The 15496-nt window shown below is 40.9% G+C and overlaps 2 protein-coding genes across 2 annotated transcripts; both read left to right on the top strand.

The window, feature by feature from the left end:
- The first annotated feature begins 1269 nt into the window (after positions 1-1269).
- On the top strand, positions 1270-6184 carry isca1 (iron-sulfur cluster assembly 1). Its single transcript, XM_071920884.2, has 4 exons — positions 1270-1352; positions 3653-3706; positions 4398-4503; positions 4997-6184. The coding sequence occupies exons 1-4, from the start codon at positions 1272-1274 to the stop codon at positions 5143-5145; spliced, it is 390 nt and encodes a 129-aa protein (XP_071776985.1). The 5' UTR covers positions 1270-1271; the 3' UTR covers positions 5146-6184.
- A 4921-nt stretch (positions 6185-11105) lies between these two features.
- On the top strand, positions 11106-14441 carry kiss1rb (KISS1 receptor b). The gene is made up of 6 exons (XM_071920865.2): positions 11106-11325; positions 11557-11681; positions 11857-11992; positions 12531-12769; positions 13529-13681; positions 14205-14441. The coding sequence occupies exons 1-6, from the start codon at positions 11106-11108 to the stop codon at positions 14439-14441; spliced, it is 1110 nt and encodes a 369-aa protein (XP_071776966.1).
- The last annotated feature ends 1055 nt before the right edge of the window (positions 14442-15496 follow it).

Here is a 15496-nt window from a genome sequence, read left to right as displayed (position 1 = left end):
CCACTCTGCTGTTCAGGGTTGCCAGGTCCGCGGTTTTCCCGCGGAATTGGGCTACTTTTGAAGTGTTGCCGCGGGTTGAATGTTTTTGTCCGCTGTTTGGGTAGACCTATTTTGCATGCAAATTACATGAATAATATCTATAAATAAAAATCCATATTTTAAATGAAATAATTTATTTATACACAAATCCTACCAAACTGACTCCAGATCAGCACGTACACACACGCCAACACGCCACCCACGTACACACACACACACACACACACACACACACACACACACACACAGTCTATGACACACGCACAGCACACACGTGCTGTAATGCTCTCCGCCGCCCGGCGCCCGCCTCTCGATCCCAACTCTGCTGGTTAGCGAAGTATATTAAAATGTTGTGAATTAACAGGATAAGGTGTATCAGTTGAAATAAGGTAAACAAAAATGCTAACAGTAAATACATAGCCTATTTACACATGTATTTACTATAAGTATATGATTCAAATATAGTGAAGCAACATGATAAGGTGTTTCAGTTGAAATAAGGTATTGCATTAACTACAGTAAATGCATATGAAGTAAAAAACAGTACATTCATGTTGTCCAGGCAGGGAGGAAGAGGGAAAAGGGAAGAGAAAGCGAAAAGACAAAGCAACAGGTTAGTTTGTGCGTCAGTGAATTGGTCTACACCAGCGGTTCTCAACCTGGGGTCCGGGGACCCCCAGAGGGGGTTCCAGGGGGTCCCCAGAAAAATGGGGAATATTTTAATTTCACTATTATTTCATTGACTAGAAGTTAGCCCAATGAGAGAATGTATAATAATGACTATTCTGTTCATAGGTTTCACACTCTTCACTGTTAATCTGCCAATCTACAGTATAGACAGTTATGGAATAACTAAATCTTATCAGATGGGATCCCTGAGACTACAAAAAGGTTGAGAACCACTGGTCTACACCACAGAGCATTATTTTATTTATGATAATATACTGTATCTAATTACACAAGGCCATTTTAGGACCTAGGTGAAAGAACTGTTTAGGGAAAACTGCTTTTAATGCTGGCACACTAAACATTTATGGTGTTGCTTTGTAGATATTACAATACATTTGGCAATGATAGCAATGCTGTTGGACTTTAAAAGCAGTGTATATGGTTTGGCAGAGGCATATTTTGAGTTCTGGTATTGGGCTGGTTTTTGGGCTGGTTTTATTGGCCATTGTGCTGGTTTTGTCACACAGACCTGGCAACCCTGCTGCTGTTGTTAAGAGTAAAACATGTCTGCCTCCTTGGTGCGAGCGACCGTCCGAGCGGTCAGTAAACGAAAAATATTGGCAACTAGAGCTGCTTTGACACTGGTAAGTGGTTAGTCATAATTGTGAACTCACTTAAAATACATTTTCACCATTCTAATATAGCTACGTTTATTTTTATTTATTATTTTGAATGTATAGCGTTACCATTACCGGATGTTATGTAAGTGAACGTAAAGCGTAGCAAAGTTAGCTAACTGCTCTTGGTAACGATAACGGTCGTTAGCCTGGTGGCTTTGGTCGTCATCACAGTAAACTTCCCATCTTAATATTTGGTATTTTATTGTCACATCAAACGTCTTCTGCATTTGCCAATTTACAGGTTGTTCGGTCATGTTACGTTGGTGTTTATATTAATATATCGCTAACTAACTGTGGGCACTCATGCTACTATCAGGCTAGCTAGGTAGCGTTAGCTGTTGTTTGGTAACGTAGCCATCGGTTTAGCGTTACCTAAAAACACTGGCAAGTCATGGCTCGTTTATGGGTGGGATTGAAATGCATTAACGGTGTAGATCAGGGTGACTAGCTTTTCTGACAGTACTGTTGTAAGATAATGTGTCTCTGGTGTCCATGTCTGATAAAGGTGCCGTACGTAAATAAACGTGAAGTGGCAGGCCATCCTCCAAACCAAGGCAGTTGCAGATATTCTCACATGGGGATGATGTGTACATTGCAAAGAATTGCTTTCATACACTAAGGACCCCCAATTTTAGCTTTGATGTCTTAATAGAGCTTCTTTTGCTGCTAGTTATCTGTCTGAAAGACCTGCTTATCAATTAAACTTCGAAAAAATCATGGAAAGGGCTTGGTTTCTTATGTGCAGAAATAAAAAAATAAGTGCATTCCACCTGTAAAATCCACTCATGACAACAGCTAAACAGTTTCAGTGCCTTATCTTTAGCCACACCCATGGGTTCTCTTGGTCGTGAGATTTTTGTTTTGTTTTGTCCTTCAACACTATATTTGAAGATGAGACAAGACATAACAGAGATAAGCAAAATCAGGAGAAAAAAAACGTATACAAAAGCAGTCATCAGACATATATCCATAAAAAACTAATAATAATTGACAGATCTCATTGAATTGAAGCTTCATCAACATATTTCAAGTATTTTACAGTAGCCAGAATAGCTGTAGCTAGAGTTTTTATTGTTACGTACGGTGGTTACATCATGGGGTTAGGCTTACACAAGCGTGGTTACACAAGCCGGTATCTGTGTTTTTTGTACTCATTTATCCGTAAGGTCATTGGCTGTAGCGCCCGTCAATCAGGGTATATAGCCAATCGGGTTGGTCATTTGGTTGGCTGCCTGCTTTTTACGCACTTACGCAGTTCAATGTTATGATTTCAACTCGCTAGCTTGCGAACTCGCTAGCTGGTTCACTGTATGTTTGTGAAAGAACACATTAACAAAACAATGTCAGAGGTTGTTGAATATTGGGATGTAGCCTACATTTAGCGTCAGCACAGATGCACACATGCAGATGATCACATAGGCTTTAAGGGATTAGTTCCAGGTGGCTGCTGTAATTTAAATCAGCCTCCCAAATGCCTCTACATCATGACTGTCCAAATTCTGGGCTCCCTCTCGTTTACATCTAACCAAGTACAATAGGAACTACAGAACAGCACAACACCATAGGTACCTTCTGATTTCAGACCTGTTGAACTATCAGCCTCCACAGTGGTGATTTAATGCTTATCTAGCACAGGTAATGCCTTGTTGTGTTTGATGTAAATATTCGTTGCTGCCCATTCCAAACAGTGGTGTTGTCCAGGGTGATATAATCTGCAATAGGTTACAACATGTTTTTTGTAATTAGGCTGAATCTCATGATACAAAGGCAACCTTTTTAGGCTGAGTGGGGGTAACAAAATTGTGTAATTATAAGTGTTTTGTAGGCTACATTGCCACAAAATGTTGACCATGTGTTTTGGCATGTAGCCTACTCAGTCATAAATTGTTGGATTTAGGCTTGTCACCTAAATTTAGGCTAGACAGTCTTTTTTTAAATTAAAAATTAAAAAAAAAAAAATGCTATGCATGAATGCAAACATGTCTTTTGTTAGTGGGGAAACCTATCCTAAAACAAAAGTCATACCTGCTATTATGTACAGTACAATTCGGAACTAATTAATTGCCTGTAATTCTCTGTCTTGGAATGTGATCGATGGCTCAACCAAAACTATTGATATCTACCAGGAAGCTTAGGGCTGTTCAGTCACATTCATTTGAGAAGTCAGTCAGACGCAGCCTTATTGTGTTTATCATGATCATGTTAAGCATCTTGGCTCTTGGTGTGAGTGTTAACCTTTTCTCTTCCAACACCTTTCTCTTCAGACTCCAGCAGCCGTGAACAAGATCAGGACGCTGCTCCATGATAAGCCTGAATATGTGAGTGATTAATCCAGCCAACATTCCTTGAAACTTCAAGCTGCCCTCTTCCAGTCATCACTGTGTGCTTAACATTGTGCACTGCGTTCAGCTCCTTCTTTGCTTCTTCTGTAAAGGTGGAATGCAGTGTTGCCCTGAGTGCTTAAGGGTTCATTACATTGATTTGTCTACATCAAATAAATGAAGTCTGTTCTACCTTAAAACTTTTGGACAATGAACCTCTTGATATAACTATTTGTAAAGACAAATTTGATCTTAAAACATGTGTAAGAACAAATCAAATAAATGATAAATGTACAGCTGCTTTAGACAGGGCTCTTAAACATCGAATGTAAGACTTCCTTATCAAATGTGGCTGAAGGAATAAAAGAAACTTATAACTGGAAAATTGTAACTTAGTTAATAAGATTTATAGAGGTAATATATTTTGTGAATATAGGCTCTGATCTGTCTCTCGAGAGATTAATTCAGTGTCATTATGAGGCTTCCCTGCTGGCTGTAGTCCAGTAAACTCTGCAGGGAATACCATGTGAAGTGACTGAAGCAGTTCACCTCTAACTCATCTATCTCCACTGCATTTCCCATCTCTCTTGCTTGTATATTATGGCAAAACTGATAAAACTAAAACTCTAAATGCTGGTGGGTAAAAGATGATTTAGACTAATGCTAGCATGTCTCTGACTCTGTCCAGATTGGTATGAAGGTGGGGGTGAGGACACGCGGTTGCAATGGACTGACTTACACACTGGACTACACCAAGGAGAAGGACAAAGCTGATGAGGAAGTGCTGCAGGATGGTGAGTCATGCCATATCGTAATATAAGAAAGGTCGACTACATCAGAATGACAACCTGATGTTGATGTAGTTGATAATTGAAAGCTTAGCAGAAAGTATTTGGTTTAAGGTTTTTAAGTTTAGTAGTGTAGTAATGCTGATATAATACTGTAGTTCCTTTTTTTTTTTTTTTCTCTCTGTTGTGATGTGTGCTGTTTTGCTAGCTGAGCAGTGGTGAAATGTTAAGTGCAGCAGTTTGTCCTTGTATCAGTTACTTTCCCTCAAAAGTATCTTAAATGTTTTTTGATAGAAAAAAATGTCTTTGATAATTGCATTTTGAAAAATTTAACTAATTAAATACATTGTGTTATTGATCAGTGTATTTTATTACTTTCATTTTAACTTTTTGTTGTCATTTCAATTTAGACTTGAAGCTACAATACTTGGGCTGAATATTGGTGCTAAGGTCAAAATTTTGGAGTAGTGACAACACTGCTATGGTGACTCTCTTGCAGGTGTGAGGGTGTTCATTGAGAAGAAGGCTCAGCTGACCCTTTTGGGAACTGAGATGGACTTTGTGGAGTCAAAGCTGGCCAGTGAATTTGTCTTCAACAATCCCAATATCAAGGGCACATGTGGTTGTGGAGAGAGCTTCAATATCTGAGTATTGCAGAGCCTCCGTCCTCCTGCACCCTCCCTGCTCCAAACCCCGTCCCTTCCCGGATGCCCACGAATAAAGACTGAGTGTTGATGAGGGAGTCGGACATGAGGAATTCTCTGGGATGTGGACATGCCTGTGCTCCTACTGCTGCTCTTCCTGCAAACCACACGCATACACACAACTCACAAAGCCCAAGTAAGCATGCTCACGCTTAGAGGAGGGGTTTTACTACCTTCTGTAATAATCACCGCCACCTCACCGTAATCATTTTCAGGTTCCTACCCAAACTTGTCTCAAGTGGGTTTTTTTCTGGGCCCCATACGGATGGCATAATCTGTAGTGCTCTGCATCTAAACACATACACCTTGTCCTGGACCTTAGAAGGACCTCGGTAGCTTAGTGTTTTTAATTTAGTGAATAGTATTAGCTACCATGTTACACATATGGCCACTATTTAGAGAATTTACATCATATCACGCCATGATTTGAATGCATGATGAAGTGGTACAAAATGGCCAAAGTTGAGGCCCCCTGAAGCTGAGTCTTGATCAAGCTGAAGTGGGATAAGCTAAGAGAGTGAAACATGTTACTATTAAGTATTTTGTGTTTTTATATTTGAATCTCTCCACCAAAATCCAAAGATATTATGATCAACATCAACTGTTTGTAAAACCACACATTACAGACAATGTCCCATTACGCAGTGTCACGTACCAGCAGTGTGCAAAAGTGGAAGAGTTCCTGAGTGTCTTGAAACTGGTTTAGCAGTTTGTAAATTCTTTGTTTGAAGAGTAAAGAGTATATATTTGTGTGTGTATATTTAAAGAATGTAAATCTCCCTTAAACCGCAGCATAACGCACAAAAACTTGTATCCCTCACATAAGTATATATGAGGTTTATGTTTGTTTCTTTTTGCTCAGTCAAAGCCAGAAGGACTATGTGTTTGTATAGACTGTGTGCAGATTTGTAACTCGTGCAATATGTCTGTATACAGATGATATGAAATATCTAGAATAAATAGTTTAATCACGCAATTTGAAACTGTGTGCCCACTGTTTTGTGTTCAGCAGTGGAAATGTGAAAACACTAGGCTAGAACAACAGAAAATTCATTCTCCTCATCCTGTTTGCATGTAGCCAACTTGTCTGCATTCGGCAAAACTGAAGATAGTTTGCTTTATGGTACAATGTACAGAATGGAGTAATGCTTTTAAGTAAAATTGTTAATAATTTTTTGTCAAAAATACTTTAATGCTTACACTGTTGTTTTCCTCTGTAATGTAATTGGTGCCAGGGTGACTATTACATCATAAATGAAATGATTAACTGTCAACCAGATGGAGTTAGTGTGGCTGCTACCACATAATGGCCAGGGCTTGCTCATTTTCTTGCAGCCCTGTTGTGAATCTCGGGTTTTAGTTCTTCATACCCTGCACCTCGAGGGACTCTATCCCTAGACAAGGTCATATTGAGTCCTGCAATGACTCAGCGGTTTTGACTTGTTTTCATTTTGCCTCTGGTTTGTTTGAGATTAGGAGAAGTGGGGATTTATTTAGGTTGATTTTCATCACCCTCATTTTTTTTGGCTATATCATTACAAAGCCAACAACTGGGACACTTCACTTGATTTTCAAGGTCCTGTGGCTAATGGAAAATCAAAAGGAGAGAGATTGTGACAGCAGAGAGTCCTATGGGTTCAAGGTATAGAGGAAAATAATGCATTTTTGTATTTTTTTTTTGAAATTGTCTAATGGCTTACGTTAGGCCAAATAGGTGTGTTCCGCCATTTATAAGACTACATCACTCTTAGCTCTACAGGTTTCAAGAAATTGAAAATTGCTCTATCAAGTTCTTATGAAGGTCGTTTGAACAATTTGGGGCTCAATAGGAAGATCTTGGCTAGGGGTGATGGAATGACGTGCTGATATTTTAATCTTGGCTTGTTTATTCAGTATTTAGAAAAATCTAAACTTTGCTCAAGGTCCCTTCAATAAAAAAAATGTGCATATCTACACCTTTCAAGATCATTATACATCATTTAATCTCAGAGGAAGGTAAAATGGATGATCTTTGACCAAAGCTGTGGTAGACTTTGTCTCCTCCTGAATCAGCAGAGTAAAATGATGTAGTGAAGCTTTTTATTCTTTCACTTCCTTATGATTTTATTTTGAATGTTTAAGTGTTATGATGTATACCTACCAAGCTAGTAAGGCCAATCACCTTTGCCTTTCAGTATGAAAAAGTCCTTCAAAAGACAGTCTTGTAATGTATTTGAGCCCTGTGTTAGCATGTAATTAGAAATGCTGATTCATAGTCAGTTGTCTGGGCAACTTCACTGCTGTTTGTCTCTGTTTCTACTACATTTCTTAGATTTCAGAGTTATTGAAGCCTTTGGCTGTGAAGAAATCCCCACCTAGCAATACCTTACATGGTAGTCCCCCAAACGCCAGCGCCCCCCTCCCCGTCCCAGAGATCACAGGACGCACTTCTAACCTCCGTGGGACTTTTGGGTCCAGAGCCTTCCTCCCCGAAAACATCCGCCAGCTGTCTAATTGTCAGTTTAAGAGGCGGGACTACCGGCGTGAAACCGCACCTCCCACTGACTCAGTCCCTGTTCCTGCTCCTCCAACTGGCATGGCCTCCTCTGCACTGACCGGACAAGAGGGACAAGTGCAGCGCAGCTTGGTGTCCTCTAATGCTGTCGTCCTTGCAAACCCGGTAGCAAAAGATACGCTGCTGCCCTCTGGTTCGCTGTCCTCCACTGGAGAGCTGTTCAAACGGGGAGAGATATGTCCGCACATCCTGGGTGTGCAGGCGTGGACCAAGCCACCGTCATGTGAGGCGTGGTGGAGGCCGCCAGTCAGAGAGGCGTCTCCCCAAGCCGGTCAGTAAACCATCAGAGAAACATGGCAGTTTTTCAGTCATATGTGTACATCCCTTATTACTTCACAGACTGGAAGGCCAGGGTTCAGTCCCTATGTGACAGGAGTGCTGTCTTATACCTGACCGTGTGCTTTGAACTTACCAATGGAGCAAGAGAAAAGACAAATTTCTCCTCAGGGGATAAATAGAGTATCACATTATCGATAGACAGATAGACTGACCAATCACTCGATCAATAAAGGGCCATTCACTGATTGTCGGATTGCTTGATCCCAATCCAGGGCTGAGCAGCGAGTGGTACTTTGAGGACTTGACGGACCTCCAGAGGAAGCTGTTCTGGGGCGTCCTGCAGAAATCAGGGGGCCCAACACACGTTGACACAATGGCCTGGTCGCCGTCAAGGGCGTCGCGCTCCAAGTGCATCACACATCACCGCAGTGACTCCTGGGAACGCTGCTCACCGCCTCTCATCTGACTAGTCCACTTTTTCAACACCCGATTAGAAAAAACACACACTACACACACTAACTTCATACACAGACATGCAGCCCTCCAACACACTCCAGCAAGCATCATACACGCACACGCACACGCACACATACATACATCAGTCGAATACACATGCTCACTCACACCATGCATTAGTGTTAGAAGAATAAATGAATGCCTAAAAACAGACTGAATGTGATTGTAGAAACCTGGAGGCTAATGCATTTCTTCATCAATAAAGATAAAATCAACAGCAGCAACAATAATTTTATTTGTATTTCATATAGGATATTTTGTTTTTTTGTGACAGACCGGTCAGTGTTGTGGCACTCTTTTAAGGTAGGAAAACTATTGAGATGTGTGAGAACAGATGTCAAGTGTAACAGTGTCTAAAATGCAGATTATAATAAGTTAAAAATCCATTACATAAATACACACTATGACAGTATATAAATAAGCTGGTGGAGCTTTCTGTTACTCAGTAATGAATCAATAGATGCATTTCCAAAGTAAAGCCAGTAGAGGAAAAGGCAAACATTTCTTTTTTTATTTGGGGTCAAAAAATGCAAAACATTTGGAGTGATGTTTAGTCTAAAAGGCTAAATGTGGCTCTATGTGGCACCATGCTATGTGGAGGTTGTTTGAAACCTAGGGAGCTGGTCTTAAATGTCATCTATTATTGAATGGCCTATTTCACACTGTGTTGAAATATTGTGAAGCAAAGTCCACACTACAGTCTAAAATCCATCTGAGATATATTAAAGGGGCCTGATATCAGATTTATTTACAAAAGAGACAAAGTTACAGCAGCTATGAATACATTATTCGGAAGCCCATAATACAACCTAAAGATGTCTGATATAAACCGTTACGCAAATTTTAGCTCCCAATGCAATTTACTTAATATTATTATTTTGCTGTTTCATACACTAACAAAATAGCTAGAATTGCATTTTATTTGATAGAGCTGTTTTTTAATTGATCTCAAGCAAATTTTAGGGATTTAATACTTTTTTTTAGTGACTGTACAGTATATTCCCACATACATGAGTATGCATATGCACATTCCATGCTTGGGTTTTAAAATGGCTGTAGGGCTTCAAACAATACACACCCAGAAGAGATTGTAGCATTGATTGTAGTGTTCCCTAAACTAAATAATGTCAATTTCTCAGCTTCTATTTGAGGCTGCTACGGTGCAAAGTCATGCACACCATGTGGTCGCTTTATGAATATAGGCCAACTTATATAATTTATGTTCTAATTTTACCAAAAGCCCATGTATGGTTTACATTTCTCTTTTCTCTTTTCTCATTTTTAATCCAATGTGAACATTTAAAATCCTGCCTAGCTATATGTGTTCAGTTGAATGTATTCATACATACATGGACACATATGGACATGCTATAATATCCACTATCATTTTTTCTTTCCTCACTCTTGCACATAGTCATCGCTGAACATGCAGCGACCCCGACCCTCCACACCACACAGATTCTTACACAATGGAAATTTTGATGATTATTGTTCATTATCTTTTGTAAAAGAAAAACAAACAACTAAAAACACAACACAGCCCCTCGTCCTCAAGCGCTCCACTTGTGTCAAGCTGTGCAATTGGCAAGGTTTGCTACATGTAGCTTTGTAGCCATGGCAATAAAGGATGTAATGACAGCCTTAGAAACGGTTTGCTACCGCTGGAAGTGGAGGGAGACCACGCTGTACTGTCACCATGACCCTCATCATCCTCCATGTTTCCCACTGAGACGCACTTCAGCCCCTCTCTCTTCCCAGTCTGCCGGGGAGTTAGGGTCAAGCCAACTGCAGTTATTTCATACAGGGCACTGAGTCCTGGTAAATTACAGCAGATGATGGGGAGTGTATCTAAAGTCTCCTCTCTCTCTCTCTCTCTCTCAAACACACACACACACACACACACACACACACTCACAGTAAATGCCAGAAACCACTTTTGTATTTTCCATATTCCCCCCTCCCTCCTCGAGCTGCGATGGTCTATAACAGCTTTCATCTCAGAGCAGCAGAGACAGAGCAGCAGTCTGGCCGGACCACTGACCAACACGGGACTAAACATTTGTGTAAAGAGCGGAGAGAAGAACACTGCAGGGCCAAAAACAGGTGACTGAAGCTTATTATCTTTGATGAGGGCAAATTAAAAGAAAACACAGAAAGCTTTGACAATTTACTTTGTTTCCTGTCTTTTTGGCTTGCTCAAGCTAGTAAAGCAATGTGTTTTTGATCAAAGCCAAAGCCAAATTAAGTTGAATAATCATTTCAAGAATAATGTGCATTAAGGCTAAAATGCAAAAAAATATCTTAAAAAGAATAATGTGCATTGATATCATAGACTGATTCATGATTTATTTTGTTGAAATTCTTAATTATTATTTCTCTTATTAGGAATTGTCATTACAGATAGATAGATAGATAGATAGATAGATAGAGTACATGCATAGCATTTTCTGCACATACTGTATTAACATTGGCTGAGGTGTTACATAATTAAAATCTGTGTTACAGAAACATTCCATATGCTGCAGGATTAGACAAGGTGACCCTGATTTGTCACGATGACAGCGGACTCGACAGCCAATCACCTTCCAGACTGTGGGTCTGTCTGCAACCAGTCAGCGGCTCTGGAGGGCCAGGGGCCTCCGGTGCTGGTCGATGCCTGGCTGGTGCCCACCTTCTTCGGCCTCATCATGCTGGTCGGCCTGGTGGGGAACTCGCTGGTCATCCATGTGGTCACCAAGCACCAGCAGATGAAGACCGTCACCAACTTTTACATAGGTAACATTTCTCATTTCTGTGGCAACATAGACACGTAAAGTTCAGCACAAACAATAAAGTCACATTTTCACAATAGAGATGAGTAAGCTAGCTAAATAAAGCAGAGATTCAACAGAAACGTCTAGTGAAAAGTAAATATAAATACTGTAATAATAGTACTGCTGTGGTGCATGTGGAATTGCAGTGTGTTTCTCTGTTTAGGAACTACTCTAGGCATCTGTTCTCTCGCAGTAAACCTGGCTACTACCGATATCCTGTTTCTGGTGTGCTGTGTGCCCTTCACAGCCACGCTCTACCCTCTGCCCAGCTGGGTCTTTGGAGACTTTATGTGCCGACTGGTGAACTACCTTCAGCAAGTGAGATGATACGGCTTGCATGTCCGCACACACACACACACACACACATCAACTCTTTGCATAGGCCTGGAAATGCTTCTAGTGACAGTAGTATCGTAGTTTGCATAAGAAACACATTAGCCCATCTTTGTCAGACAGTCATCTGAGTGTGTGTGTGTGTGTGTGTGTGTTCCAGGTGACTGCCCAGGCAACTTGTATCACTCTGTCAGCCATGAGTGTGGACCGGTGCTATGTGACGGTCTACCCCCTGCAGTCACTCCGCCACCGTACCCCTCGCATGGCCCTGGCCATCTCCATATCTATCTGGATAGGTACCGCACACACACACACACACACACACACACACACACACACCCACAGCCTTACACACACAGTGGCAATGAGACAATGGTAATGAGATATTACAATAACTAATGCGACAGCTTTCAATGACCATCACCAGCATGTGATGAAAAGAAATATAGTTATACAGCAGCTCAAGAGAATGCCAATCTGCTAATCTGTGGTAAAGATGATGACCCAACAGAATATTGTCTACATGTTACTTTGGAAATTAGCCAGTTGAGTTACTTTCTACTCAATGTTTACAGGAAGAATGATGAAAAACACTGTTTGAGGTGCAAACTTGTTATTTTTAGATTTTGTTTTGCCTGTATCATCTCCTTGGAGAACACTTATTGTTAGGAACATCCCTTCACAACTCAAAAAAGTCAGTTTTCACTTCATGTGGTCTTTAAGCCGCTCCACACGCAGTCAGTAACCTGCAACTTTCACTTTGAAACATGACCAAAGCGCACTCCTATGGCAGCAATTGATTCCATTGGTAAAAACACCCCCTGTCGTCTCTAGGCTCCTTGCTTCTGTCCATTCCTGTGGCTCTGTACCAGCGCCTGGAGGCCGGCTACTGGTTTGGCCCGCAGACGTACTGCAGCGAGGTCTTCCCATCTGCTCATCTCCAGAAAGTCTTCATCATCTACAGCTTCCTGGCCGTCTACCTCCTGCCCCTGCTCACCATCACCGCCTGCTACGCCTTCATGCTCAAGCGTATGGGCCAGCCCAGCGTGCAGCCCACTGACAGCACCTACCAAGTGAGAGAAACACAGAACTGTCAAGTTACTTTTGTATGTTTATTTTGAAAGTGAGAAAAAATCTGAAAGCGAAAAAAAGGTTTGGAAGTAGAAAAAAATGTTTTGAAAGCAAAAAAAGTGGAAAAAAAAAATCAGTTTTGGATTCCTTCCTTCCTTCACTTACATTGTTCTTTTTTATTTATTCATTTATTTATTTTATTAATTAAAATATTTTTTTTTCTATTCATTTTCATTCAAATATCCTTTTCATTCAATCAAATCTCTTTTCACAAATCTCATTTTACAAGCTATCGTCATATTAAGATAATCAAGAGTGTATTGGCCCAGTCAATATTGCATACTGCATAATAACATTGCTGTCATGGCTCAGCTATACATTCAACCATGTTGATCAGTGGAAACAGATGTGATTGACCGGTTACTCACCTGTCATAATCTCCCTCACTACGCTGCTCTCTTCTACACTTTACCCACACCAAAAAGATTTGAGTGAATGAAAAAAGAGATGTGAATGAATGAAGAAGAGATACTAATTGTAAGTGAAAGGAAAAGAATCCAAAACTGGAAACTTTTATTCACTTTTCAAACTTTTTTTTCCCCGCTTCTAAACCTTTTTTTTTCTTACAAACCTTTTTTTCCACTTTCAAAATAAAGACTCAAAAGTAACTCCACAGTGAACAGCTCTTGATCATTACCAAGTCTTCTTCTCTGTCAGTGTCACATCTCCCCTCAGCCTCACCACATTTCTTCCCCCTCCAGCTGCAGGCTCAGTCAGAGCGGGCAGCAGCAGTGCGGGCGCGGGTCTCCCGCATGGTGGTGGTGATGGTGGCCCTGTTCCTCGTCTGCTGGGGCCCCATCCAGGTCTGCATCCTCCTGCAAGCCTTCGGCCTCCGCAGTTACGTTCTCTATAAGGTGACTGGATGTCTTGTTGTGATCTTATTCCATTTTCATATTTTCATGATTGAATGAATCTCAGTTTGCCTTGGTAGGTGATGCCATCACTGTCTTTACCCCAGTGTTCCCCATATATATTTATATTAGTTGTAACCCAAAAACTGTTCTCATTTAAATAGATAATTACGATAAAAGCACAAATTCCATGCATGACATGTTTGTGTTTTTGAGGGAAATGGCAATATTCAATTTTGTTTCACATTTTCTTTTGCTGAGATGACCCATTACCGCTAAATGAATAAAGAGGAAATACTCCTATAGCCTATTGAAGTAAAAAAAAAAAAAAAAGAGATTACTTAAAATGAAGTAGCCTGGGTAAATTCTCAAATGCTCACATTTATCATGCTCCCTCCAGATGAGGTGTGGATCAAACGTTAGTTTTGCTTTTCCAGTGATACTGAATAACACGGCTGTGGTGACCTAGATTGGCGACATGGATCAATGCTTTTCGTCTAAATCTGTCTGGATTTTGCGTCCACAGCTGAAGATCTGGGGTCACTGCATGTCTTACTCCAACTCCTCTGTCAACCCGCTGGTTTATGCCTTCATGGGCAACAACTTCAGAAAGGCCTTCAAACACGCCTTCCCTGCCATGTTTGTGTGGCGCGCCCGGGCCAGAGGCCGGGTGGGGAACAGAGACGCAGAGGAGGAGGGAGAGAGGGAATGCCAGGCACCCAAAGGAGATACAGAGATGCACTTTCTTTCATCTGGACCCTAAAGGCCACGCTGGGCATTCGGACACCGTACACTCATTGTTTATTTATAGTTGTTCTGGAGATGAGAGCAGTCTACTCACTATTGTAGATGTACACACACACACACACACACACACACACACACACACACACACACACACAGAGTCATAAATAGAAACTATCCTGGCACAATGTGAGCTGAATACAGAAAGCACTAAGAACACCAGTAAGTGACAGGTTAAAACACACACACACACACACACATACACACACACACACACACACACACACACACACACAGACAGACAGTGTGTAGAGGAGTAATGCCTGCCATGTGATTTTGCCTCTCGTGACCTGCATGAGCTGCTGAAAATACAATTATCTTGATCACATTTTTCTATGGTAGCAATGCTGATCTGCAATCAATTTTGCCCCATAGATTTTACTGAATGTCAAGAGGTTGAGCTCTTCTTCACAATTACTCAAGGAGGTGTGAATACTAAAACGGCTATATTTTACAAAGAAAATAGTGTGTGGGGTAATACTTCTTGATTGTAATTATTACTGGCTGTCCCAAGGAGTGACTGCATCATTAGCAGAGGGCAACATGTTAACTATTGCCCTGTTGAAGGTAATGAATCTTTTAAAAGTGTTACAGTAAGAATTTGGTGCAAGAAGCGAAAGCACTCCGTTTTATTCCACCTTAAAGCGATGCTATGGAGTTTTCCTGAAAAAGGATGCAATTTGTGTTGTTGTTGCCTAGACTACAATATTAATTAATATCTTCCCTTATAAGGCAGTTGCTCAGTTAGTTTTGTGATTTTTTTCAAAAGTGCATTGTTTCTTCCTCTTCTCTCCTCCTCCACTTGTTTACTCTTTCCTCCTCCCCCCCCCCCCCCCAACATGTTTGAAGGACAGGTGGGCTGTAGTCTGGTTATTTCTTGTTGGAGCCACTAGGTGACGCTTTTCCTTCATACAGTCTGTGGCTATAGTTTACTTAGTTGCTATAGTAACAGAATATGGGTTTCCCATGTCACCTCACCTCACCTCACCCCTCACATCAAGCAAATTCAGCATT

The sequence above is a fragment of the Centroberyx gerrardi genome, chromosome 8, assembly GCF_048128805.1.
Source record: "Centroberyx gerrardi isolate f3 chromosome 8, fCenGer3.hap1.cur.20231027, whole genome shotgun sequence".
Classification (NCBI taxonomy): Eukaryota; Metazoa; Chordata; class Actinopteri; order Beryciformes; family Berycidae; genus Centroberyx; species Centroberyx gerrardi.
This window is presented reverse-complemented; position numbering and strand designations above follow the sequence as displayed.

Bases quoted from the DNA above. Each gene is read 5' to 3' on its own strand.
- isca1 (XM_071920884.2), top strand. From the start codon at position 1,272: ATGTCTGCCTCCTTGGTGCGAGCGACCGTCCGAGCGGTCAGTAAACGA. The intron at 3,707-4,397 runs GTGAGTGATTAA...GACTCTGTCCAG, and splicing joins TCCATGATAAGCCTGAATAT to ATTGGTATGAAGGTGGGGGT. The intron at 4,504-4,996 runs GTGAGTCATGCC...ACTCTCTTGCAG, and splicing joins TGAGGAAGTGCTGCAGGATG to GTGTGAGGGTGTTCATTGAG.
- kiss1rb (XM_071920865.2), top strand. From the start codon at position 11,106: ATGACAGCGGACTCGACAGCCAATCACCTTCCAGACTGTGGGTCTGTC. The intron at 11,326-11,556 runs GTAACATTTCTC...GTTCTCTCGCAG, and splicing joins CGTCACCAACTTTTACATAG to TAAACCTGGCTACTACCGAT. The intron at 13,682-14,204 runs GTGACTGGATGT...TTGCGTCCACAG, and splicing joins GCAGTTACGTTCTCTATAAG to CTGAAGATCTGGGGTCACTG.